We start from the raw sequence: 26355 nt of genomic DNA on the forward strand, positions 1-26355 counted from the left end.
GTCAACCACCTGCGACCCCACTATAGTGTCCAATCACTGACAAACACAACCAGAGCCTGCATAAGAACTAGTCTCCCCCCGTTAATCCACACAACTGGCTATTCCAGCGAGTAAAAAACCTCCGATATATACCAACAAAACGTGCTCCTTAAACAACCACACCGGGCTGCCCATTGTGACGGTTTCCATGGTTACCTTCCCCTTGTAAAACGGGGCTGTTCAAACTTCCTTCCTTGAAGCGAAGTGATCCCAAGGGAATGGGACGATTCCGTAGATAAATCAGCAATGCACTGCACTACACAAGCATACATTAGATGGCAATTACAATATCATTATCTTTTTGGTCAGGCCTGTAAACAAAGTACAATTCAGAGATGCCCCTTCTCCACAAGATTTTCTGATTTGAAATAGCCATGACTATAATGATGTACTGTAATGGCTATCTTTTAAATATTTCCAATCTTCATGTGCGTTCTTGTACAAATTATGATTTATTAATTATAAATTAAATAACCCTGATTCCGATGGCCGTGCCCATCATGACTTCCAGAATAAGGTCAATAAATCGGAGTTCCAGATTTGAACTCGTATGTTGACGAGGCGACTCTCTCTCTCATCGATATCCATAGAAATATATAATGTCGATAGACTATGGAGGTGTTATACTGGCCCCTGCAGGCGGTCTAGTGTAACTACGCTCTCTCATCTCACTTCAAGTCACGACACAATATACGTACTTATTTGTAGAAAGTGCAAACGCGTTTAAAGTTACTACTGTTCAAAACTGTCTGTGCTGGAGAAGCTATAGTCTACAACATGATAACAATTAACTTTCTGTTCTAGACCGAGCCCGGTCCTCATTAGACAACGCGGTGTCTATTTTCTCATTAGTGTGATGGAACTGCATTGCTAAAGCACCGCGTCTGTAACTGCAGCCAGACACACCGAGGACTGGGGAAGCGTGACTCATTTGTAGATTAACGCTGATCAATGACCAGGTGTCCAGATGAGAAAAAGGAATTATACGGTCATAGCAGTCAAACTGTTCCCTGTTTTAATAAAGATCGACCTGAATTACCAAGTGAATGATGACTGGCTTACTGATTCATACATATTTATCTACCGTGAAACAAACTGCTGTTTCATTTGTACTCTGGAAGAGCGGTAGATCAATGTTTTTTTAGGAGTCTGGACAGAAGAGATACAGAATGAGACCTGGAATATTGCACCTAACACCTACAAACAGTGGGTCCACACACTTTCTGGTAAACTTGAGTTAGGTCAATGCCTGTCTTTCTCTCTAATCCAGGGGTAGCCAATCCTGGTCCTCGAGGGCCACTGTCCTGCATGTTTTAGATGTTTCCCTGCTCCAGCACACCTGATTCAAATGAATGGTCATTACCCGGCTTCCACAGAGCTTGATAACGTCCATTCATTTGAAACAGGTGTGCTGGAGCAGGGAAACATCTAAAATATGCAGGACAGTGGCCCTCGAAGACCAATATTGGCCACCCCTGCTCTAATCCATTCAACTTCAACGGCCGGGAGTTAGAAATTACTGTCTTGCATGGGGGAAGGGGTAATCAAGTACCACATCAAAACAAAGTGGTAAAACAGGAAACTTGTTTACTTGTAAACTTGTTTAGTTACATAATATAAAACTTACTTTTCTAATGTAATTGTAAAATGAAGTGCCTGAGGTTCCAGTCTTGCATTCTATGTTGCTAAATCCTTGGGCAGTCTTGGCCTAACAGAGAATATCCTTCAACCAGCCCCATAACTGTGTGAGCCACAGGTTGACACCTAGGCTGGATAAGTACTGTATTTCAGGTGTGAGCATTTTACGACATAGTGTCCTGTGTTGGGGGTCAATGTCATTTCTCAAGTTGTAGCCCAGGATGGAGGTTTCCCCAACCGGCTGCCAGGGAAGCATGTCCAAATCCTGGATCATCCCTGCCTCCACGGCACCTCCACCCACGAGGCAGATCCCCCTCATCTCTGCATTTCTCCTCCTCAGCTCCATCACGTCCCGCTCCATCCTCGCCCGCCCGTACGCCTCCACCTTCGCCCACAGCGTGGCGTTGAAGTGCCGGTAGAGCCTCCAGTCGGCTCCGTTCCAGTCCCGGGCCCTGGCTCTCTGCTCTGGGCTCAACCGGGACACAGACGCCGCCCTCCGCGCGTTGAGGCTGAAGAACAGCAGGTCGTCTGTCGTCCAGCAGAGGGCGTCTCTGAGCAGGACGAGGGACTCCTCAAAGTGCTCCGCGATGAGGACCAGGTCGAAGCGTTCGGCCAGCGCGCGGACGGCCGTATCCACGTTGGGATCGTCCGCCTCCAGGTTGTTGTCGAAACCAAAGTCGAAAAAGAGCACGTTTTTGAGGTAGAAGGAGTTGTAACCGTCTGGTTTGTAGTAGGTTCGGGGGGAGGACAGGAACTCGGCTAGTTTGTCGGGTCCGGGGATCCACCATGTGAGAGGGATCATGCTGCCATAGTAATGGAAGGACGACTCGAACAGTCGGGCCGGATCCCGCAGGATGGTGATGTAGGCAGAATCAGAGGGGAGAAGCCTGGAGACCTCACGGCCGTCAAAACGCATGTGGTTACAAATGATGTTAAAACAGGCCCCAGGGCGATAATTCTTCACCTGGGAATGGTGGAAAGGAGATGGGTAGTAGAAGTCGTTCCGTCCGTCTGGAAAGGCAAACTTCAACCTGTGCTTCTCACCGAAACGGAAAAGAATGTTGAGTAACGTGCTGCTGGCGGTCTTGTGTGTCTTCATGAACATGACGTCAAACTTTGGAGAACAGTTTGTGCTCTGAGAGGAGTTGGTTTGATTGTCCCGCTCTGATATCGCCCCGCTGGGATGGCAGGAAAGAGGCGCCCTGTAAAAGAAGCAGAAACCTGGTCAACGTTGAACAAACACTTTCAATCTGATGTTTAGTTTTTTTTTTTTTTTTACTTGACTCACTGCTCAAGATAAAGATGGGGTGCCCCTAGGCCAGATGTGAAGTACATCACTACCATGGTAGTGGCCAACAAGGCAATCATCATTCCTCTTGTTACGGATTTGGGATTTCCTCGTCTTATTCCCTCCATATTTACAATATGTGGGAGACCTGCAATGGAAGTATGAGTGAATGAGAGATGGGTTTGGAAGGACACTGAAAGAGAAATGGAAAGAAAGCAAGAGAGAGAGAGAGAGAACGCACACACTCTCTAACACACTCTTCCAGTCTTCTAATATTTCACACTATTCTGTACTATCCCTATACTATAGAGACAGAGAGAGAGAGAGAGAGAGAGAGAGAGAGAGAGAGAGAGAGAGAGAGAGAGAGAGATAGAGAGAGAGAGAGAGAGAAAGACAGGAAAGATAGAGAGAGGGAGGGAGGGAGGGAGAGAGGAGAGAGAGAGAGAGAGAGAGAGAGAGAGAGAGAGAGAGAGAGAGAGAGAGAGAGAGAGAGAGAGAGAGAGAGAGAGGATTGTGTGATGCATCTGTGTGCTGGACGACATCATCTGGTGTTTTTTTCTCAAGTGTCTAATTAATTTGTATTGCTAGTTATAAACTGTCTCTAAATTATCACACTGTCATGACATCCTCCCCCTTGACACTATACAGTTTCACTGTGTAAATGGAACAAACATACCCTATGGAATTTGTTGAATTCGCTCAAGCTGCATATCTTTTGGACAGTCAACTTGTTTAAGTGAGTATGTAAACAGGCCACCCACACCAACAAATAGCTAGCTAGCTTTTTGTTGGCATAACTGGTAGTGGTCGGGCTTGGCAAGTCAGAGGTGGCGTGTTTGACCCCTGTGAGGATCAAACATTGGCCGTATACCTCTGACGGAGCAATACCATGTCTGTTACCTTTACATTCAATTATTTTTTTTAAGACCAGTCTTTACAATTTTGTTTGTCATTTGTAGGCTTATAGGCTACTTCTAGAACACTCTTATCTGTACTAAGAAATGTTTCTCCAAAACAAAACACTGCTTACACACCAAACATGTTTTCAGTTCAGAAATTCTACCTTCATTGTGGTTACAAATGTTTTGTATAGTGTTCAACTCCCGGCGGGAAATATGATTGCCTGTGATACTGAAAAGTCTGTACAGCATTTTCCAGAAGTGAGACTGATTGAAAATAACTTGTTACACAAGAAAATGTAATACTGAGGTAAGAATTTGTAAACACTTTTCTCTCCCAAAATCATTCAATTATATAGTTACAAAACATATTTTTCTATTATAGCCTATTACACATAGCCTAGCAATAAATGTGCTAATAACCCGGGTTTAACCCAGTACTATTGGCTCCAAACAAACAGTTCATTAGTAACACCCATTCACACACTACAGAGCGGCCATCGTTATTTTAAAATCTTACAAATTAAAAGAAAACATTTAAGATGTAAAACATAACCCCTGTGAGTTGTCCACATTATACAGTAACCCTTATAAAGTTTGTTTGTTAATCTATCATTAATTTTCCATAGCTATAACCTTGATGTTACCTACAAAAGTCAGCTCCTGTAATGACATTAAGACGGGGGTGACATCTCCACGTAACCAGCACCCACCCCCCCCCCCCCCCACCCACCCAAACAAAACCTTTTTTTGTATTCCCCCCCAGCTATCCCCTAGTGTCCTGGTGCGCACAACAAAACCCTTGGTACAACCATTTTACTGGTTTCAAACTAAAATAAACCAAAAATCAACACAGTGACCAAACATTGTGCATTACACATGTGAAAGGCAGTCCTCGTCAAATACAGCCATTCATTTTGCATCAGGCCTAGTGTTTACAGTATTGTTGTCAAGCTGCTTTACAAGCCTCAGCAGGACAGGTATCTGATATGGGTGGCGCACAATGCCAAGGGAGTAGGTAGGTTAACAATCATTTCCATAAAACCCCAAATTACCGGATGAAAGTTAAAGGTTCTCTAATGTTCTTCACAGTTAATGGTTTAGTTCAAGTCAACAACATAAGGTGGCAAATCATAATGACACTGCACACTTATGAAATGTACAATAATGAAAAAAATCTTTCACCTGAAACACGTTCATCCTTCTAAATGAACATGTCACGTAAATTCAAGTTCATAGAATTCCTAAAACCGGTTCAACCGACACGTCTGTTGTCTTCTGACATGGGCTCCTCTAGGCTATAGCCTACCAAAGGTCTTTGTGTGCGTGCGTGTGTGTGTGAGATAGAAACAGAGAGAGAGAGAGACAGAGAGAGAGACAGAGAGAGAGACAGAGAGAGAGACAGAGAGAGACAGAGAGAGAGACTGCGAGTTCATTGTGTCCATAAAATTCACTGTAACTACATAATTATGTTCACAGTGAGCACACAGCAATATGTTTTGAGTACATTAGCAATCTTACACAAAATTAAAATGCAATAAATTCAAATCAAAAATAAAGTGGGTCTACCTGATTGGGATGAAGACATCTGGCCGAACTTGTGAGATGAAGGAAAGAGCTGAAGAAATGAATCGTGACCCCGTCCGACTGCTTGTCAGGTGACATCTTACCTTGTTCTATAAAATCTTGGCACATATTAAAGTTGGAGGGAGTTTTGTTATGAGGTGATCTCATGTGTGCTCACACTGATGTCAGCAATATAAGATGTTTCGTAGGGATCCGTTTGAAGAAGAGGCGTGTCAGGTAGTCACAAATCATCCCTACCCAGCGAGAGAGGCCAATGTAATTGCATAGATGATCTTCACAACAACAAAAAATCAAGCAACCTGGTGGATCTAGAAAACCATAAATTATTATTTTCACGGGTTTCCGTAAAAATTGCCAACCTGCCAATGTTGCATTTCATAACACTTGAGTGTCTTACTTGGTCCACCGCAGGGTGGCCCAAGTAGTTTATACGAAGTACCCAATTATTGCTGCTGGTTGACTTCCTCTACGGAAGAGACACTGATCACAGATCGAGCTGGTCTCATTTCCTGTATCGCGAATTCTTTGAAGGTACGTCTGAAAGTCATTATCTTAAGTTTGACAAATTACGTGTATCAATACGTGTACAAACTACATATAAATGTGTTTATTTCCCCAAATACCAAAGAAGTTAAGATGAATGAGGCAATGCCTGTATATCAAGGGAGCTAATCTTTTTGTGGTTTTTTTGCTAGCAAGAGTAGACTATCCATATGCAATCAACAAAGGCGGGTAGCTAGCCGCTACACAGTCGACTGCGTGGATCTCAACAAGTTTTGGAAGCCAACTAATTTCCAGCTGACGTGCAATTTACTGATTGTATTCTACAGTGTATGATAGCTACGACTCTAGCTAGCTGGCCTTTAAAATTTACCGGGGCATCCACTACGGTGCTACTACTACTAGCTAGTAATAGCATTAGCTAGGCTAACATTAGCTGTGCAGTGTGCATGTAGTTGCTGCGTGCTACCGTAGCTAGCATGGTGTGCATGCTTCCTTTCCTCGCTAGAAACGTTACATGCAACTAGCTGCCTAGCTCAGCAGTAGTGTCTAGCTGACATGCAATTATATGAATGTATTTATGTCGTACATTCTACAAGTTACAACTAGCGTGAATTCTAACTAAGTATGTTCGGAAACCTTCCCGCCGTGCTATAAAGCTAGCCTAGATCATTAGATAACAAGCAAATCCAAGGTTTCACTTTTTGTTGTCGTTCATTGTTCTGCCGGTCTTTTCCCCCCCAATATATACAATAGACTGTTATAACATGCAACCCCTAACCTAACTTATTTAAGCTCCTTACTAGGAAATGTTGACCAATTAACTTCTAAAGGGGACCACGTTAAATCTGTAGTCGTTTTTTTTCTGTAGTGTTTTGAGGGCCAGGAATTCATTGTCCTCTTTTAAAGCTTTCAGACTGGTCCAAACTCCTTGGCTGATTGTCTTGAACCCAACATGCACTACTGCTACAAATGCCCCCCAAAGATTTGAATGTTTCCTAAATTAAGGGATTAGAGGAGGATGGACTAAGAATTTTGGATTTTGGACTAGGATTAGAAAACGGATCTTCTCCACCCCTGTCCGTGGAAACGACATGAGCTTGAAGCCTGCAGGTTCCTCCGGTTTGTGTTAGCAGGGCCAGACATCAATCATGGCGGACGGAAGGATCTACGTGGGGAATCTTCCAATGGACGTCCAGGAAAGGGACATTGAGGATCTCTTCTTCAAGTACGGAAAAATCCGCGACGTGGAACTAAAGAACAATAGGGGAACCATCCCCTTTGCCTTTGTGCGCTTCGAAGATCCACGGTGAGTGCCCCCAGGATGATCTCTGGGCGCGTACAAGTCGAAACACAGTTCCCCTACTTTTGGCAAGCTTCTCTCTTCCCTGATAGTGTACACAACACCAGTGACGGGCCTAAGTGGATGGATGGATGGAGAGGGCAGGTGTGTGTCCCTTGGTCAGACAGGAGTGCATTAGTATTCTCTGCTCTATTCTCTTAGGGATGCAGAAGATGCCGTCTATGGAAGGAATGGATATGAATTTGGAGACTCCAAACTTCGTGTGGAATACCCTCGCTCCTCTGGTGCCAAATTTAGTGGTGGTGGCCCAAGGGAAGGGGGGCCTAGGGGGAGGTTTGGGCCCCCAACTCGGAGATCTGAATTCCGGGTCGTAGTGACTGGTAGGTGGACGTTCTGAGTCGTAGGCAGTTTTGTTTTTTTTGTCTCTCTCTCTCTCTCTTGGCGGACTGGAGGCCAAGGGGACTAAGTGGATGAGGTCAAGTCAGCTACCAAAAAAAAACAATCAGGAAAAAAACAAACAGTAAACTCAAACTGATCATGTTGACTGCATAACCCCAAACACCCGGCCATAGTGACTGGTAGGTGTTTGTTCCCTCATTTGTTTGAATTCATCCATTGCTTGAAGGTACATTGTGTGTTAATGCCATTTTCTCTCCAGGCATTATAAAACTTGTCCCAAGTCCTCTCATAAAATGTTATGACATCTCAGATTGTGCCAGAGTACTATAAACACACTAGGGATGCACCAAATTAACTGTGGCACATCAGTAATGGCTAGTGTTTGCCATCGGCCCTATCAGCTAACAAGATAAAACTGCCCAATGGCAACAGATGCCGTGCACACGTGTGGTTTGTAAAAAAAAAAAAACAGTTACAACCGTGCCAACATTTCACAGTTGATTCATCCTTATAATAAACTGGCAATATCTTTGATTTGTATTGCACTCACACGCACACTTCTTTCCTGCTCTTTCAAAACTGTATAATAGTTCCCGGCATCAACCACTGATTGTGATACCTCAAAGTAGGCATCCCATGCTGGACATGTCTGCTGTGTTTCATCCTGCCACCCCCCCCCCCCCCCCCCCCCCCCCCCCCCCCTCCTCCTCCTCCTCCAGGGTTGCCACCTAGTGGAAGCTGGCAGGACCTGAAGGATCACATGCGCGAGGCGGGGGATGTTTGTTTCGCAGACGTGCAGCGCGACGGGGAAGGCGTGGTAGAGTTCCTCCGCAGGGAGGACATGGAATACGCACTGCGCAGGCTCGACAGGACAGAGTTCCGCTCCCACCAGGTAAGCTCCTCCCCACTGGCCCGAGAGCCAATGAGACTTTGGAGAATGAAACACGAGCATGCGGTATATTTTCTAAGGCGTTTTATTTTTCTCGTCCCGAGAATTTCCCAAACTTTGTTGTTTTCTTTGCGCAGGGGGAGACGGCATACATACGTGTCTTAGAAGAGAGGGGTTCAAGTTACGGCCGCTCGCGGTCCCGTTCCAGATCCAGAGGGCGCTACTCTCCTCCCTACCAGAGCAGAGGCTCCCCTCCGCCCCGCTACCAGTCCCCCCCACGCCACGCCACTTCGCGCCATAGCCCCCCCTCCAGGAGACCCGCCCCACAGCACCACAGCCCACCCCCTCGCCACTACCGATAAGCCAGCCAGCCATTCACAGAAAAACACAGATAAAAAGGAAGTTTTTTTTTTTTTTTTTTTTGCTTTTTTTTTTTTGTTGCTTTGCTCTGTTTGTCCCAGAATCAATCCTAGACCCAGTATTCCTTTCTTGCTTGCAACTTACATTCCATGTTCCCTCAACCATGGCCTTAAGCTTGCAGATATTCTTCCTGCTGGTTTTTGTTGATTTGAGGAAAGCTTCTGTACTCTCGCGTTGCTGTAGTCCATTTAGTCCAGATGATGTCGTAACATTTGTTTCATTTGACAGAGAACTGGTATTAAAGTAGCAAGGTCAATGGTCTCCTTCGCTCAGTTATATGAACACCAAATGTGATTGAGCACAACCTCGTGTGACAGATACAAGATGTCAACAGCCAGAATCAGCTTTTATATTGATTGTGAATGGACCTCCATGAATGACTGAGTATATTTTGGACATTGTTTTTTGATTGTAATCTGGTGAATTTCTGTGAAGTTGATTTAGCTTGGTTTTTATCCAGTTCATTCCTTTGCCATTTCCCAATGTTTTGTGTACCATGGTGGCTATGTGCAAGAGAGCTTTGTTTTTCAATTAAAGTACACAAATGTCTGACGTTGGTATATTCTGTGCTATTATGCATTTGTACTCTGGCAAGTCTGAGAAACACAGTTCACTTTTCAAACAGTGTACCTCATTTATTCTGCATTGAGAATCCTAATTTTTAAATATAAGAAGTGACTCTCAGAAGGGGACAAACAAGGTCATTAGAAATATTGACATTTATTTTTTCAAACAGGTCACTCAGATCAGAGATGGCAAACAGGGTTGTTTAATTGCAAATTGTATCAATGCATCAAACAATCATCCATAATTTAATTAAGCGACTACATAAAAAAAATCAAAGTTAGAAAATAAAAATAAATCTAGTATTTGCATGTTAACCAAATTGTGTTCAACAATGATCCCTACGAATGGGTACATCAACATTAAGTGGCAGACTTCAGTCATGTTTATAGACTAGCAGCTTAGTCGTCATTACTACAGCCATTTGTGCTTCCAGAGAAGAAAAGTCATGTTTGAGCATACTTCACAACGTGTGCCAGATGTTAAATAAAAGCATTAAAAAGTAACAAAAGACCATAGGAGTTCCAGGTCTTTTCCAGGCATATCTGAATTACCACGGAATCCTTTTGTCAGTTTCTCTAAATCATACTTACATTTTTCTCACACATACTACTCCCCACTGGTGTTCGGCACTTTATCCCTCACACTGAAAGCTGGTTAGTGGCTGGTTCAACTTGGCTCCCTGCTTGAGCTAAATGATGACAGGGATGGGCATCAGGTCTTCCATGGCATGCGCAGAGAATGGCAAGGCAAAGAGAATTGGGTTATTCGTCTCAGTCCCAACGTTTCCCCCCCGTCAGCTGTCTGGTTTCTCCTTGTTTGGTCCCATGAATTCCACGCCATCAATCGGAATGTCCTTTTCCTTGATCGCCTTCTGCACAAACGATAAAAACACCCAATTGGTTAACAAATGTTCATGAATCAGGACACGCGTGAATGATTACTGTGAAACGCTTAAATGTGACAGTAGTAGGCATGGCTGTGGACGGTCGCTGTCGCCACGGGCCTGTTTTACAGTAGCCTATCTAACAACACGCATAGACTCAAATGCAACCTGCATAGTCATCGTGGTTTGATAAACACGCACTTCCATTGATGATCAAACACGCGTTAATGTAACTGAAAACAATTTTGGGGGGGGAATTTCATATATTTACATGTTGCAATGCAGCGGGCGTGATTTACCTGGACACAAATTTGATATTTCTTGAACATGTCAGTACACGGATCACCGCTTCGATCTCCCTTCAGGAACTTCTCGGCAAACCAACGATTAAAGCACTGATCATATTCCCTTTTGAGATCCGTGCAGCCCTCTCCAACACTATTCATCTCTATGGAATAAACTCAAATAACAAATACGTTTAGTTTGTAGTTAGGCTGCAAAACCGCTCTTCCTTGGACCTTCTGTGACTTTCCTTGAACCATGTGGTTTGATTGGCCCATTGGAAACATACCTGGCGTTTCATGATGACGTATAAAACGAAGCGACAGTTTAAAGGAATATTTCACCCAAAAACAGTTTTTCCTCCCAAAGATTCTCTCGTCTTTCATCAAATTCTACTTAAAATATGTAAGCCTAAAACAATTGTGAGTTCATTAATGTATGAAATTTGACAACGTTCATGGTTTTAAAGATATAAATACACAACTTGTGACCAAACACTATACACCATGATGATTGCAAAATATACTGATTGTTTAATACACAGCAAAGTAATAATTACACCATTTTAAGAAGACATTGAAAAAATAAGAGTTTTCTTTCTATTTAGTTATTCTTGTCTAACTTTGTCTATTAGTCTCTCATCTCTCTCATTTTTGTCTCATAGAATAAACAAATATCTTACTTTGTGCAACTTACAGATTACTTTTGAACGTCATGTGTTTACAATTCAGTTATCGACCACAAATTACATTTTCACAATCAGCGATGCAAAGACGTGAGAAGATATTTTCTGCTGAGACAGAAGCACAGACACAGAAACACTGTTGCTAGGTGACACAATATGTTGGTTTTCATTAACAGCCATGGGAACAGATTCCTTCCTAGTTGATAGAGATGCAGGCTAATTCTCCGGCAGTTCTGTTCAAGACCGGTCTAACTCACAGCTACATGATGCCAATATACAAACAAATCAACTACGAGTTACAAGTTAAGGTTACTTTGCGGTTTGCTGTGCCTAGTAAATACAAACAGTTCCTTTATTCTGACCATTGAAATACTGTTAGAACTGTACTTTTGATCCTCGACTTTCAGCTGTATTATCTATGTGCACTATTTCTATGTTGCTTTTGCTAAACACAAAAGATGTATGCAAATGTAATCATTTGGTTCTGTTTGACAGCAATATCCCTGAACAAAATAACTTGATTTAAGGCAAAACTAATACTGTAACACCCTGAAGCAATGTGCAAAGATGGTTGTACATCAGGCAGGCCTACATACACTAGGTAAACAATTCCATTTATTAATAAAGTAATCGCTGACTGTTAGTACAACCTGGAAACATTTGGAAACACTGTTGTGCAATGATCATGGTATGACATACATTTCCAGATCTGCTACCTGGCCATTTCAGGATACAACAAAAAAAATATTGATAGATATTAACACGGCCACCATATTCCTCACCATTTTCTGAATATTGGTTTCAGTTTTATAAATATATAGGGTATCCCTAGTACATGAGCATTATGTGTGCCACAATTTTCACAATTTTACACAGAGTGATAGGGAATGAACAACTGCATGCTGGATCACTTGTTCTCAATGAGGGTCTGCACTTTGTGGACCAGATCTCTGGCCATCATCAGGACCTGCTGGACATTGTGATGTTCTGCCATTTCTGGGGAAAGATTGGAAAAAGAACACGATGTCAAGTGACAGTTCATAATAATAATTTAAAAAGTCAAATGTAGCTTTTATCCAAAGTGACATACAAAAAGTACACATCGAAAGTGCTGCAGAAAATCAAGGATCAGGTACACAATTCTAACATTACGTTGATGGTTAGAGTTTAGTTAAGGAACGGTCTGCATATTATATAAGAGTTCGGAATGGCCTGTAATTCACCAGGCACAGTGCAAAATAACATCTCAGCTACCAGGCACAAGGCAGTATCACAACACAATAGGTGTGGGGATCCCAGTTTCTGGACATCTCTAATGAACACTTTGAAAAGTAATCTTCTACACTCACCGTTGAAGAACTTAATGATGTCTGTGAAGTCCATGTTGTTTTCTAGGATGATGTCCCTGTACATTTCGACCAGTGCCAGAGCGATGAAGAGGACAAAGTTCCCAGAGGAGGTGTGCTTGGCCGCCCAGATAGTCTCCCACACAGAAAACACGTCATCATACACCATCTCTGGGGAGAGACAAGTAGGAGGCAAGTGCCCGGGTAAGAAAAAAACATACACGTTTTCCTATGCAATATCGGTATTGCATGTGAGAGATGCGAGTCACATTTAACAACACATTTTTTTCCCCCTGCATTCACAGCCGTCAAGACTCATGTTTACCTCTTTTGAAGTCCAGTAGAAACCAGCGGTAGCAGAAGTAAAAGTGTGTGTAGTCTCCATTCTGCTGCATCAGTTCAAACAACTCAGAATCGAGGATCTGGCAGGTAGAAACAAAGTATAACAGCTGTCACAACAAAGTAACACATCAACAAAGTAACACATCAACAAAGTAACACATCAACAAAGTAACACATCAACAAAGTAATGGGGAGACACGTCAGTAAACAAAATAAAATACATAATTATATTGTCATATGCAACTGTGGTTTAACTACCCTTACGGGGACCAAATGTCCTCACTAGTAAAGTTGGAGTGCGAGTGCACACGTTATACCTGGATGAGTGAACGCATATTTGCAAAGTGTGAGTCCATAGCCCCTCCGTGGGGAAAATTCTGATTCATCCGCTTCATGAGTTCGGAGAAACAGCTGAATGCCATGACCTCTAAGAAGCGCAAACACACATACATAATATCAAATGACTCATCTGCCCACTTCTAGGAAAGAAGACAAAAGAGTTTTAATCTTATAGAAAAAAAGCAGAGAATAATCGATCTGACCGTCATCCAGAATGACCAGAAGGGGGGCCAGCAGATCACACATGCCTTGGACATAACCAATCTCTAGGTGCTGCCAGACATAACTGCAACAACAAAAAACCTGTATTATTGTGTTATCTGTTTAGTAGAGTCCTGATAGCAAACTGCTAGCAGGGCCATATGAAATGAACGAACCTGCACATGATGTTACGCAGTTTTTCCAGGTTGGCTGGTGTGAAGTACCAAAATGTCCTGTCACATCGTCTGACGTCTTTATCAATGCGATGCAGGTTGATCAAGTACAGATCTAGTTGTTCCTGCTACAACAAAGTGAGAAAACAAATGCCTACCATCAAGTACAAAACAAAGCTTATCACATCAATTCAGTTTGCAAATTAAAGTCAACCATGAGAAGCACTAGCGGTTTCTGTCTTGTGGTGCATACCGAGTATGGGACTATTCCAGGAGGCGTTAGAGATTGCTCCACAGGTTGGATCTTCTCCCCTACTTCCTCCATCTCCGGAAGAGGGAAAAAGCTCTCCATCTCCGGCTCCTCTTCAGACAAGGCTGTGTCCGTCCCCTCAGGAGTGGTACTGCAGCCTGGGTCTGGCTGGATCTCCAGGGCTCTCACCCCCAGGCCCAGGGAGACTGAGGGGGCAGCCAGGCCTGCCGGGGGCCTGGCCCACACATCCCCCATGGTCAGACACCCCCCCAGGGCCATGGGGATATCCTCCATCTCCAGAGCGGAGGGGGAGTCGTCGGAGTCCGCCATATCTGGAGACCGCTTGGATTGAGGTGCCTCGTGTTCGCCGGTTCTGGGTTGGGATGCGTCCAGGCCGTGTGTGGTAGGTTCGCTAGGACCATGCTGCTCTGAGGCTAAAGCTAACGTCACGTCTGTTGATCTGAAAGCGTTTGTCTCAGGCGGTGCGGTTCTGACAGAGTCGGGGGTTTTGGTTTGGGCTTTTTCGGAGACGTTGGTTTCAGCGTCCTTCTCGTCTTTCTCGCCGCTCAAAGTCTCACTTGTCTGACAGGGTTCGACGTCTTCGACTTTGTCAATTCCAGGAGAACTTGGCTTCTCTGCTTTTTTGGTAACCTTTGCTTTTTCTTCTACCAAAGGATCTTTGGGTTTCTCTGTTGGAGACCGGCAGAGAGATTCTTTGTCTGTGGTTTTGCTCACTTGTGTTATAATTCCCATTGTCTGCCCAAGTGGAGGAGCTTGAATGTACTCATTTGACACCTCGGTCTCTAGTCTCAGAACGTTCTCCGGAGCTGCTCTTACTGGGTGAATTGCGTCATCTGCGTCCAAACCTTTAGACAACCGTTTGGCTTTGTCTACTTCCATCTCGGACGTTCCGGAGACCTTCCCGGCATCTTTGACAGGATCCTCTTTCTCGACGCACCCCGGAGTTTCCTGGATTCCCTCGAGTTCCGAGAGTTGGACCACTTCGTTCTCCCAGTCTCTGGTCTCTGCTTTCTTATCAGCTTGTTCCTCGGCCTGCGTCAGAACGTCCTGGTCCTTCTCTACTCTGGTGACTGGGAGAGGAGTCTCCGCCGGTGGTGACCCAGCCTTGGCCTCTAGGGAGGGTTCCTCTTCCCTCTGCTCCCCTGGGGTCTCTACTGTCAGCCGAGGAGATGTGGGGCTGACAGCCGGAGCAGAGGAAGTGACCTTGCAGTCTGGGCCTGGGGGTGGATCCGACAGGCTGGACTCAGGGGGCTCACAGGAGCAGCTGTCCCCAGAATTGGAGTCCACGTTTGGGATGACATCCGGGACATCCTTCACGGGGCTGTCGGGCTTGGCTTCTTCGGTCCTGCTCTCAGATTCAATCTGATCCACTTCCTCGACAGACCCAAATACCTGGTCAGGGAACATGTAGATGTTTATGAAGATGTTTATGTTCATCTTGTACTGTGCTTGTAATCGTAGTTACCATGATAACAAAAGCCCCCGCCCCCCACCCACCTGCATGCTACTGTTGGAGTCGGTCTGGGAATGGGCATTCTGGCGGTCTAGACTGATGTTCTGGTGTGGGAGGAGTCAAACATTAACCAGGAAAAAACAACAACAAAGCAAACAGAATAAATGAAAAAACAGCATTCTCCTTTCCCAGCAGACATAATAGAAAGAGAGGAAGAGAGATAGAGATCGATCTGCATATCTATACATAATCAGAACTGCTCATGTCATGATGGTGGCTGCCATACGTCAGCGCTGAGGGTGGAGTCTCGTTGCACCACGCCTCTCTCCGCGCTGGCCCCAGAGGAGCACCTCGCCAGGGCTTCCGCATGCTTCTCGCTCTCCCTCTGCTTGACGATGGACTCACAGCCCCGCCACTCCTCCACGGTCTGCTGGTAGCTGGCTCTCACCTGCTCGTCCACCTGCAGAGACGCACAGACGCCGTGTCACTTCCTGGTTCGGCTCGTAGTTTGGCTTTCATCACATTTACATTTTACATTTTCTTCATTTAGTAGATGCTTTTATCCAAATAGTGCAAGAAGAAAGTACCACAGAAAAATCTAGGATCAGAAGTGTAGTGTTTTGGTCAAGCAACAGTCTGTATTTTACAAGGAACAGTGCAGTAATAACATCTCAGCTACCAGGCATAGTGCAACCATAACAATAATCTCAACTACAGTTCAACAATATCAACATTTCAACTACAATATTAAATGGCTCAATGCCACAAAAACACAATTTTACATATAATATCACACACAGTAGTACAGCGTCACAAAACAGCATCACGTCGTCAGGGCAACATGGTGGATGGTTCCGTGTCAGAACCCACCTGTGTCCTCTGCTTGTGCGTCATGGAGAAGTGATAGTGTCCCAGGAGGAAAGGCCACACCTCCCTCCGCAGGGTGGGGTCCACGCCCCCGATATACACCCGCCTCATGAGCTCCTGTTCATCGTAGGCCTGCCACGAAAACGGGATCACAACAAGTTAAGTCAGGGTCCGTCACACGAAGCTGTACGTGAAATCCGACTCGTCGTGTACGTGAATTTGTGGTTTGATCGAGGTTAGTCACCCAAACAGTCACATGTAAGCACATGTCTAGCCAATCTTGTGTGTGGAGTCATAGATAAAAAGACGAGGTAGCGTTAACCACATGTCGCGCCTGTAAATGTAAAACATTTCGCGAACACATACAGACTAAAAAATATGTATTATTTGTAGTTAAAGTGGTGTTAGAGTCTGCCATAGGGGAGCCTATGAACAAGCAACCATTCATGACCTTGCTGTCATGACTATTGAAGCAGAACGTCACCACAGTTTCGGGGTCATGTGTTCTTAGCATCACATAAAAACACGGTGAGGGTATAGCTTAGTGGTTAGAGCATCTGACTGCTGATCTAGAGGTTGCAGATTAGAACTCCCCCCGCCCCTCAACACCGTAAAGTAGCCGGTAGGTCTTACAGAGCAGTCGAGGAGGAACCCTTTCCAGACTTCCACCGAGAGGCCAGTTCTGCAGTCGTGAGGCAGGTCGGGGTCCACCATGGTGGGGTTGACCAGAGCAGAGAGGTGGGTACGGACGGTGGACAGGTGGCGGCAGTACGCAAGCCCTGCAAGGGGACAGGAAGAAACTTGCTATTGAAGTTGAAGGCTTGAATCAGCCATCTTTGGGGTATGTTCATATGTAATATCATTGGAACTGTTAAAAATGATAACCGATAAACTAGCACGAGAGCGAAGAACTCACAGCCGTAAAAAGCCCGGGAAATGATCTGGTACTTCATCGTGTCACAGAGCAGTTTCAAGGGAGCCCTGTGAAGAAAAACACCAAACAACTCTCACTTCCTCATGTGTGTAGACTTAATATCTTTTAAGTAATGGAAAACGGAATTGAAGCCATTGCTAGAGATGTGTTTGGGCTTGTGGACCTGCTGGTGACCCTGCTTGTGACCCTGCTTGTGGCCCTGCTTGTGACCCTGCTTGTGGCCCTGCTTTTGGCCCTGCTTGTGGCCTCGCTTGCCTGTCTTGGTTGCAGCCGTTAGGCAGGGATCCATCCGAGGAGCCGTTCTGAGAGCAGGAGGAGCAGGAGGACTTCCTGGGCGTGGGGTGCCACATGTTCACGCCCTGATCCACCAACTCTGGAGCCACTGGACATGGACAGGAATCACCATCATCAACAGTGTCATCCATGTTATTGTAATCATCCTCCTCATCCATAATCATTCATCATCTTCATCCTTAATCATTCATCATCCTCATCCTTATCCATAATCATTCATCATCCTCATCCATAATAATTCATCATCCTCATCCATAATCATTCATCATCCTTATTCATAATGCTCCTCATCCATGATTATCATCCTCAATCATCTCCTTCTCCTCATCTCCATCATCATCATCATTATCATCCTTATCAACAAGTTGAAAGTCAACATCAAAATTTGGGTGAACTATTAGTCAGGAAATTAAAAGGTTGTATTCGACAATAAATGAAATAAAATCATGGAGAACAGCAACAAACCAAGGCAGAGGATGGATGTGTGACAAATGCAACTGGATACCCATGCATGGTCTCACAGAGTGTCTGTTTCCAAGGTAACCGCTGAGGGGGGTTGACAGAGCAACACACATGGGCTAGGTAGACAAGTGAGACAATGAGAAATTAACTCAACAGAGAAAAATAGAAGAAGAAAATGGAAAAACTGCATTCCATATTATCACACAACAACATGAACACCCAATATGTAATTACGTACAGTATGTGTGTGTGTGTGTATGAGTGTGAGTGTGTGTGTGAGGGACAGAGGGCTGGAAAAGAGGATATCATTATTATGTCTACACCCTACAGTATTTAGACCCACCAGTATTGGGAGGCCAGACTGACACAAACGTACCAAACTCCGTCAGACTGCCAGGAAACAGGATTCGAAAAACGTAATCCGTGGCTTCGTCGTCATCCTTGTCCGACACAGAGTCACATGACCCCTGCGGACTCCTGTTCCGCAACTTTGGGAACACCTTTCCCTGTTGGTGACAGGAGGTGGTCGCTCAGCAGTCAGCACAAATGCAGATGGCTCGCATCAACACACAGTCGCTCCGGTTCTCCTCCCCACAACTCCACGACGGAGGTTATCTCAGGGGCAATCTCTTACCCGGGTCCTCGCAAATTTCCTGAGATGTGCCTGGAGAGCGCATTAAGATCCCACGCACACTTCAGCACGAGCGTAGCCGACTCACAGAGTTTATGGCCTTTCACCGGCGGGGATTGTTTACAACGCCCCTCACGGAAATCCATTCCCAGCGCCTTGTAAATGACAGTTTCCCCTACGCTATCGTCCCTGAATCTTTTCCTCATCGTTACCCCTCATGAAAATGTCCCCATGACAAGGTAAAGTGAGGCCATCCTCTGCTCAGTGACAAGGACGGCGTAACACTGATAGTGTTTTCCTGAGATTTCCTCATTGTTGCCTCCGCGTGATAGCTGAGATGTGATTACTTTGCACCGTGTCTGGAAAATATACGATAACTTGACTCTGACCACTAAAATCCTCTTAGAACAATGTACTCTCTGATCCCTGATCTTTTGCTGTCCTGTCTACATACACTACTTGCTCATCGCTATAAATAAAAGCGAAAACAATTACTGAAATGGGGAAAAATAGGAATAAACGCCTTACCTTTCCTCTTTGGGACCAGAGGGGAGGGTCGAGCTGGCCGTGAGGAAGCAGTCCCGTCTCTAGGCAGGTGAGGAACTGGAGAAGGTGACCCCCTCTGGGGAACCTGAGCGGAGGCCTCTGGATCCCATCCTGGCTCACCAGAACCACGGTTCCACCACTGTCCACTGAGGAACAGAGAACCATTACACACCAGCAGAACACACACAGGAGGGGCAATAGAAGAACCAGGACTTCTCCTAGGGTGAAGTAGGTTGGTGGGAAGCAGCGGACAAGAGAAAGACGAATTCTCATTTACTCGTACAAAAAACGTACTTGTTACAAACGACAAAAGGAAAAACGGGAAACTTGAGCAGACAGAGGTACTAGCAGACACAGAGGAACAAAAAGAAAATGTGTACTCAGATGAAAGAAAAGGGTTTGTCACCTTGCTGATGACAGTGCAGGTAAACTATCTCCTCCAGACGAATTGTCATGGCAAAGTCCCAGTAAACACTGTTAGGAAAAACAAAAGTTTAATTTTAATTAGTTCTAGTTTGTGGTCTTATTAGGCAGTACATGTTTACATTATTTTATTATATATGAATATGTGATAGACCAGTTAATTGCAGATCGAAAGGCCGAAGGTTCAAATCTTCCCACTGAAAGTAGCTTTGAATGAAAATGTTGGCTAAAATGAATACATACTCAAATGAAACTAAACGATTCGCTAGCAGGGGAAGAATACAAATAACGGAAATCACCAGTTAACTTAATTTAAATTTGCAAGAACTATAGGCTAATACAATAACAGGCTTAAATGAACTGACAACATAAGTTATACGACTTACAGTTCTCAAGGACGCACACACGCAATCTAAACTGCGCTGTGAAGCGCGTGTCCGTGCTATTCTCCGACATGCACTCTAACAATCATGGCTGATAGAGGGCCTAAAATTTTGTACAACCCTATTTCTGATACAGTGGCGGGCCAGTAGGTGGCGGGCTGCCACGGCAAAATCAACATAGCGGAAACACAGCATGTATTAACTTGTTTATTCATGATGGTTTTCAGGTCACCTTTTGTCAGTGTCCAGCTCTCCTACAGTGCCATTCATGAGCTGGTTGGGCGTCCATTTCAAGGTCATGAGGTCGGCAGTTTGATGGAGGGACAGGTACCCTGGGATGGCCTCCATGTCGTCCCTCTGTAGAGACGAGAGGGCAGCCATGATCATCACCTTGTGTGTGTTCCACTTCCACTATGTGTATACCACACACACACACACACACACACTGTCCAACCCTCCCCCCTCACACCCACCGGCTGGACAAGGACGTTGTTCTTGCCAAACAGCAGGGTCGCCCTGGAGTTCTGATGGAGGGATTCCACATAGTCTCTCGCCCACAGTAGAGGCCGGTCATCCATGCTGCCGCTGGACTGTCTCTTCTGGATCTGCAGGCCCACCACAAACACAGTTACACTGTGTCTGCAGGCCCACCACAAACACAGTTACACTGTCTATGCAGGCCCACCACAAACACAGTTACACTGTCTCTGCAGGCCCACCACAAACACAGTTACACTGTCTCTAAAAGGCCCACCACAAACAAAGTTACACTGTCTCTGCAGGCCCACCACAAACACAGTTACACCACTGTCTCTTATGGATCTGCAGGCCCACGTGAGAAGAGGGAACCCATGATGCAGGACCATGTTTATTTGCAGTATTGCAGTAACATTAGCCAACGTGATCCATTGTATCACAGACATGTCAGTAGGGGAGGAGCCACTGTCAGACTGACCAGCGCAGGGCGTCTGGAGGGGGAGTCTTGGCGACAGTGTCCGCTGTGGATGCGATGCCTCTGCACCAGCTCGTCAGCGGAGGGGTCGGTCCAGAAGTGGTCTGCCGTCTTCATCTTGGTGTACTCCAGGGCACAGGGCCCCACTGCCAGAGGAACCAGGGACACAGAAAAATGCACCGTTGAAAGGACTGGTAGGAAGAAAACAAAGACTATTGATTCTTGAAATCGAACGTTCTGTCCCAACAGAAACCAAACCTTTTATTTATTTATCTATTTCCATTTTTTTTTCCTACCAGTGATGGATTCTCCTGCTATCAAAGTAAGCAGAAAGTCAATTTGGAGTCTGGTAGTACTATTATTTATTTTCCCCTGACATTTCTGCACTACGGGACCAGTGTCCTTCGATAAGATAAGGTCATCTTCCCTGAACAGCTTCTCTCTGGCTGTCAAGCTCCCTGACTGTTTATCTGTGTGATCACTCGGGCAGTCACGACCACGCTAAAGGCGAAGTAATGTTCCCTGGACTTTAAATTCTGTGGGAGAGTTCTTATCTGAACAGACAATCAGCTACGTCCTGGAAACTGAACCTGTGTGGACGGTTTGTCATAAATACCTAACAGAGAAGCAAGAATCGGCCCGTCCACCGGATCTGTTAGCATGGCTTCCCTCTCGTAAAATGTACTGGAAGAAGAAAAGAAAACAACAACAAAAATATCAGTATAAATGCCTACACATTAAAGCAAGTTCCAGCTGCAGGCTGAACCGAGTGGGTGAAGCCTCACCTGCAGTTCTCCACCAGGTACAGGACGATCCTGTCCAGAAGTTTCTCCATGAGGGCCGTGCGGATCCACAGGTGCTTCAGGGCCTGAGGTGTGACGTTGGCCTGTTTGGACTGCTTCTTCACACCGTCGTTATTCAACTGGTACTGGTTCTGTTTGCTGGACGGACACGCAAACAAGTGGAGTAAGAGGAGAGGAGAAGGGAGGAAAAGACTATGTGAAGAGAGACGAGGAGATGAGAGGAGACAAGGGGAGGAGATAAGAGAAGATAACAGGAAAGGGGAGGAGTTTAAGAGACAATAAAAAACAAGGAAGGAGTGGAGATGAGAGGAGGAAAGGAGAGAACAGGAAAGGAAAGGAGAGGAGAGAATAAGGACATGGAGGGAGAAGAGAGGAGATGAGACGAGAGGGGTCTTACTTGTTCTCCATGAGCTGTTCCAGCTCCTGGACCTTCTGGCAGAGTTCCTCAGCAGGAGTGAAGCTTTTCCCCACCTTCATGAAGAGAGCGGCCACCTTGTTGCTGCACAGGAGGCCGGCTGCTCTTCGCTTCAGGCCATGGAGCAAACACGCCTCCACCACAGCTGTCAACAAAGAGAGGGAGAGAGAGAAAGGGAGAGAGGGGGGGGTGAGAGAGATAGAGATAAAGAGAGGGGGGAGTGAGAGAGGGAGAGAGAAAGAAAGAGAGGGGTGAGAGCGGAAAGAATGGAGTGAAAGAGAGAACAGAGTACATAGAATGGAGAGAAAAAGTGAAATAGAGAAAGAGAGCGAGAAAGAGAGAGAAAGAGAGAGATAACAAGACACAACAACACAAGACAGAGAAAACAAAGCAGACAGAATAGAGAAGGAGATATATATATATATAGAGAGAGAGAAAGAGAGAAATAGAGACAGAAAGAGTGAGTGGGTGGAACTCTGTTAGAAGAAGCTGTAAATCCCCCTTGTAATTTCAACCAGACAGTGTTCCTGTACTTGCTGCTGTGCAATGAACACAGTTTTAGTGTGTTGTACTCTACTGGAACTCTCTGAGATACTAAAATAAATGAAACGATCTGTCTAGTATCCAGGGAAGATACTGTGCTGTACTGTGTGGTACTGTGCTATGTTCCACTCTAGTGTACTCAGATACATCTCAAAGCATCAATCAAGCCGCCTTTTCTGGGAGGACATTAAGAGTCCACAGGTGACACTCAGCAGGACCAGAAATAGAGTGAAATCTGCCAAACGTCGGTTGCTAAGATATCCATGGAGGTGACTCACACGGAGGTTTTCCTCCAGAGCAATACTCCCACCTGAGACAGCCTGATGATGGGCAGGATCTTACAGCTGTGACCAGCAGCAGCACCAGGTCTCCTCAGCTTGCTGGTATTAGGGAGTCAGATGGCTGAGTGGTTAGGGAATCAGGCTATTAATCAGAAGGTTGCCGGTTCGATACCCGCGCCAGAGACGTTGTGTCGTTGGGCAAGGCACTTTACCCGTACTTGCCTTTGGGGAATGTCGTTTTACTTAGTGTAAGTCGCTCTGGATAAGAGCATCTGATAAATGACTAAATGGAAAATTAGACCTGCACTCTGCCTGGTAAATAAAAAAACTTTACTCTAACCCCCGAAATACCGTGCGCTTCTGGTCGTTGATTTTGCTGCAGTGCTTTCTATAGGCACTGCTTGTAAGGCGTCTGCTAAATGAATCAAATGTCATGCAATGTACTCGACAGTCATAGATCTGTGCCTTGAGCCGTGACCCAGATTGGACTAGTAGGAGGTGCAAGAACAGGCCATTTCACCTACACAGTCACTTTGTGGGGTAAAATGTCAAACTAGTCATGAGCCTAATTAAAGCTATGCCTCAAGGATACTTTGAAAGGAACTTTGAGATAGCGGCCTGTGATCTAGAGGGCTTTTATTTTATGCGTCCTGTGAAGAGAAAATAATAATTGACTGAAAAGAACCAGACTGATTAGGCTAGCCGATCTTTTCAGGTCCCTGCACAACACGACACGGCCCAAAACTACACTAGCCTGAGACTTGCAACAACGGTTTTGTCCATTTCCAAGTGTGAAATTTTGAGTCTGACACCTCCAGAGAAAAACATGTGATTACAGTTTCAGGCTGAAGATTATTTTAATGGAGGAGAAGCAAAGCTGCAGCTGGGTTCATTAAATGAGAACACTTTTGTAAGATAACAAGACGTGACATTTTTTCACACAAACAAAATAATCTTCACCTCACTTCCACCTGAAAATCAGCTGGACTATTCACTACTAACTTTTAAAAAGCATGTATCTTAACACAGTTTCACACAAAAAACATGTTCATAATTTACCCGGAGGAGTTATCACGTAATCTAATGAACCCCCCCCCCCACTGAGCTCACACAGAGATCGTCAGAGACCATTCGCCAGTCTCTCCTACCTATTAGTCACATCTAATCAGAGCAGTTTGGTATTCAGGTATGTGCGTAGGTTTGTAGTTCTCTCGCTTAATAATGATTTTCAGTGTAATGTGTGTCATAACATTTTAAATACTTCGGAACAAATCAAAGGCCTTTTAGTCATTTGTGAGTTATTTTGACCCGGATTCATATGTGTAGGGGTGAGAGGATAAGGTGCTATACTTAGTCACTGACTCACTTCCGGTCAAAAAGATGTTGAATATCTAAATGTGACCACCTTGTGACTTGTTTCAAATGGTACTTCCTCACCCATGCAAAAGCACTTAGTCCTTATCACTAACGCATGATATATTATTATTCATTATTATAGAACTGATTGCACGGTCCCACTCACCACAGAAAGATATGATATGACTGCTGTCCATGTGGACAAACTTCCTGGTAACCGCTTCCTCCATGATCTGTTTCACCTGAGAAAAGTAGAGGGGGAAATTCAGGCAGAGGTCTGTTTTGACAGATGGATACAGACGGATTTATATGAGTAAACAATCCCCCCCCTTTCTCCTTCAACCTCCCAAAAAAAGGATAGAAGCTTCATAGCAGAGAAAAGGTTGAACCGTGTGTGCCACTAGATAACAGAATGCACAAGCAAAGAAGTAATCAGAAACAGATCTCAGACATACAGCGTTGAAGGATCTTTATCAAAAAAACGGACAGGTCAAAACCTGAAACAAAACCTGTGTTTAGACACGTGAGGGTTTTCACTGTACCATACACTCACACAGATAGGATGATCGAGCATTTGTAATCAGAGGAAGCACATATCAAGCGTATTTATGGTCATTCGGTGTGAGAAAGGGGTATGAATATCCAATAATACTAAATCACCGGATGTAAACAGGCTTTCAGAGAGATGATCAGATTCATCTAGCCATACTGCCTCTGGGTCTCAGTATCTGGTATCAGACTGCTAAGAGAGGTGAGGGGAACGCACAGCCAGGGAATGAGTCACAGTAAGGTGGAGGTCTCCAGCCCTCGCAGTGATCAATTAAACATTCTGTTTCCCCTCCCGTGGGGAGCGCTGAGAAGTGATTGCTTTCGTAAGGCCGACACGACCGCTGTTATAAATTACTATGTTGTGTGAGAGGCGAGGCTTACATCTACCTCGTGATTTAAACTGTTGGAGTTTCCTTAGCTGGAACAAACTCGAGCATAAATAAACCACGATTGAGATAACAAGGATTATAGTGAGGGTTTTGATGTTGATGTAGAAACCTTGATTTCCAGGTTTATCTGGAATTGAGTAAACAACGTTGAAATGTCCTAGTTTCTATGTTTCACCATAGTGTGTCTGTAAGAGAGAGCTTGGGTCTCGTGATGGTTCTCAGCACCACATATATCAGGTGAACTCACAAAGATTGATTAGGTAGGAAACATGCAGTGACACTGGTCAGCATGGTGTGACTGCAGAGGGGAGGTGGTCGTCTCTGTCCCCATTGTGTTTGCCGTAGCATCCAGCTCTTTACAGTCACGATAGCTCCGTACAAACACTAATAGCTTGAGTTGCTGGAAGCCAATGGGGCTAGAAAAATTTCAATAAAATAAAGAAATGTAGGTACGTAGCTATTTGTTAGCGGCAATAACGCTCAATATACTTCTCCTATATTAAGATAAAGGGACAACTGCATATATTTAGGCATCGTATTCATTCAATGATTAATTCCTGACATTGTGACAATCATACGATGTTTATTGAATCGGGCAACACCTAATGATAGAAGCGCACCTTTGATGCACACAGGCGGTCAACGTTAAATGATCCACTGATGATACTAGCAAAAATATTTAATCTCACTCTACAATGTGATAAACAGCAGCAAAACATTAAAGGGTAAAAAAAAAAGAACCCACCTCTTTCTTCACATTGCGCAGCAATTTCTGACGCGTCTCGGCCTCTGTCATATGAAAAACAATTCGTTGTCATGCTCTGCTTATTTAATTTGGATGTGCAATAATACAGCTATCTGCATCTGGAAATTAATAACACTGTCTTACCTCCCATCGCTCCCGGCACAATTCGACAGCTAGGTTACAGTTGTGGTCAAAAGAAGATAGCTGTTTTCGTTTCCGATAAATCCCTGTCCGTGGGAAGTAGACTGTGGAATATCCCCACTGCGTGTGGCCGAAC

The 26355-nt window shown here is 44.8% G+C and overlaps 4 protein-coding genes across 6 annotated transcripts; 1 reads left to right on the forward strand and 3 right to left on the reverse strand.

The window, feature by feature from the left end:
- Positions 1-1625: 1625 nt before the first annotated feature.
- Positions 1626-5514, reverse strand: gal3st1b (galactose-3-O-sulfotransferase 1b). 2 transcript variants are annotated; one of them, XM_047044908.1, is made up of 3 exons: positions 5434-5514; positions 2966-3113; positions 1626-2879 (listed from the first exon to the last, which is right to left on the reverse strand). In XM_047044908.1, exons 1-3 carry the CDS (start codon positions 5450-5452, stop codon positions 1748-1750), a joined length of 1299 nt encoding a protein of 432 aa, XP_046900864.1. In that variant the 5' UTR covers positions 5453-5514; the 3' UTR covers positions 1626-1747. The 2 variants fall into 2 exon arrangements, with proteins under 2 accessions (XP_046900864.1, XP_046900865.1); XM_047044909.1 differs by lacking the exon at positions 5434-5514 and adding an exon at positions 5050-5222.
- A 380-nt stretch (positions 5515-5894) lies between these two features.
- srsf9 (serine and arginine rich splicing factor 9) lies at positions 5895-9515 on the forward strand. Of its 2 annotated transcripts, none has more exons than XM_047044910.1 (5): positions 5895-5982; positions 6862-7261; positions 7457-7635; positions 8374-8546; positions 8681-9515. In XM_047044910.1, the coding sequence occupies exons 2-5, from the start codon at positions 7104-7106 to the stop codon at positions 8903-8905; spliced, it is 735 nt and encodes a 244-aa protein (XP_046900866.1). In that variant the 5' UTR covers positions 5895-5982; positions 6862-7103; the 3' UTR covers positions 8906-9515. The 2 variants fall into 2 exon arrangements, with proteins under 2 accessions (XP_046900866.1, XP_046900867.1); XM_047044911.1 differs by having other exon boundaries at positions 5901-5982; positions 7089-7261.
- A 149-nt stretch (positions 9516-9664) lies between these two features.
- triap1 (TP53 regulated inhibitor of apoptosis 1) lies at positions 9665-10979 on the reverse strand. Its single transcript, XM_047044913.1, has 2 exons — positions 10713-10979; positions 9665-10401 (listed from the first exon to the last, which is right to left on the reverse strand). The coding sequence occupies exons 1-2, from the start codon at positions 10857-10859 to the stop codon at positions 10324-10326; spliced, it is 225 nt and encodes a 74-aa protein (XP_046900869.1). The 5' UTR covers positions 10860-10979; the 3' UTR covers positions 9665-10323.
- A 232-nt stretch (positions 10980-11211) lies between these two features.
- Positions 11212-26129, reverse strand: sgsm1b (small G protein signaling modulator 1b). Its single transcript, XM_047044914.1, has 24 exons — positions 26079-26129; positions 24562-24637; positions 22198-22360; positions 21783-21938; positions 21614-21681; positions 21001-21143; positions 20519-20650; positions 20278-20402; positions 19646-19713; positions 19222-19385; positions 18439-18568; positions 17562-17688; positions 17289-17353; positions 17006-17151; positions 16376-16504; positions 15792-15965; positions 15550-15609; positions 14035-15444; positions 13785-13909; positions 13611-13693; positions 13386-13495; positions 13052-13148; positions 12730-12897; positions 11212-12376 (listed from the first exon to the last, which is right to left on the reverse strand). The coding sequence occupies exons 1-24, from the start codon at positions 26127-26129 to the stop codon at positions 12288-12290; spliced, it is 4059 nt and encodes a 1352-aa protein (XP_046900870.1). The 3' UTR covers positions 11212-12287.
- Positions 26130-26355: the final 226 nt, after the last annotated feature.

This window comes from Hypomesus transpacificus, chromosome 22 (genome assembly GCF_021917145.1).
Source record: "Hypomesus transpacificus isolate Combined female chromosome 22, fHypTra1, whole genome shotgun sequence".
In the NCBI taxonomy this organism is placed as follows: domain Eukaryota; kingdom Metazoa; phylum Chordata; class Actinopteri; order Osmeriformes; family Osmeridae; genus Hypomesus; species Hypomesus transpacificus.

Excerpts from the sequence above, each read along its gene's own strand:
- gal3st1b (XM_047044908.1), bottom strand. Across the intron at positions 2,880-2,965 it reads CCCCATCTTTATCTTGAGCA|GGCGCCTCTTTCCTGCCATC; the intron begins GTGAGTCAAGTA and ends CTTCTTTTACAG.
- srsf9 (XM_047044910.1), top strand. The coding sequence starts at position 7,104 with ATGGCGGACGGAAGGATCTACGTGGGGAATCTTCCAATGGACGTCCAG. Across the intron at positions 7,262-7,456 it reads GTGCGCTTCGAAGATCCACG|GGATGCAGAAGATGCCGTCT; the intron begins GTGAGTGCCCCC and ends CTATTCTCTTAG. Across the intron at positions 8,547-8,680 it reads CAGAGTTCCGCTCCCACCAG|GGGGAGACGGCATACATACG; the intron begins GTAAGCTCCTCC and ends TTCTTTGCGCAG.
- triap1 (XM_047044913.1), bottom strand. The coding sequence starts at position 10,859 with ATGAATAGTGTTGGAGAGGGCTGCACGGATCTCAAAAGGGAATATGAT. Across the intron at positions 10,402-10,712 it reads AATATCAAATTTGTGTCCAG|AAGGCGATCAAGGAAAAGGA; the intron begins GTAAATCACGCC and ends TCGTTTGTGCAG.
- sgsm1b (XM_047044914.1), bottom strand. The coding sequence starts at position 26,129 with ATGACAGAGGCCGAGACGCGTCAGAAATTGCTGCGCAATGTGAAGAAA. Across the intron at positions 19,386-19,645 it reads CCTGCACTGTCATCAGCAAG|TGGACAGTGGTGGAACCGTG; the intron begins GTGACAAACCCT and ends TCTGTTCCTCAG. Across the intron at positions 12,377-12,729 it reads CATCATTAAGTTCTTCAACG|AAATGGCAGAACATCACAAT; the intron begins GTGAGTGTAGAA and ends ATCTTTCCCCAG.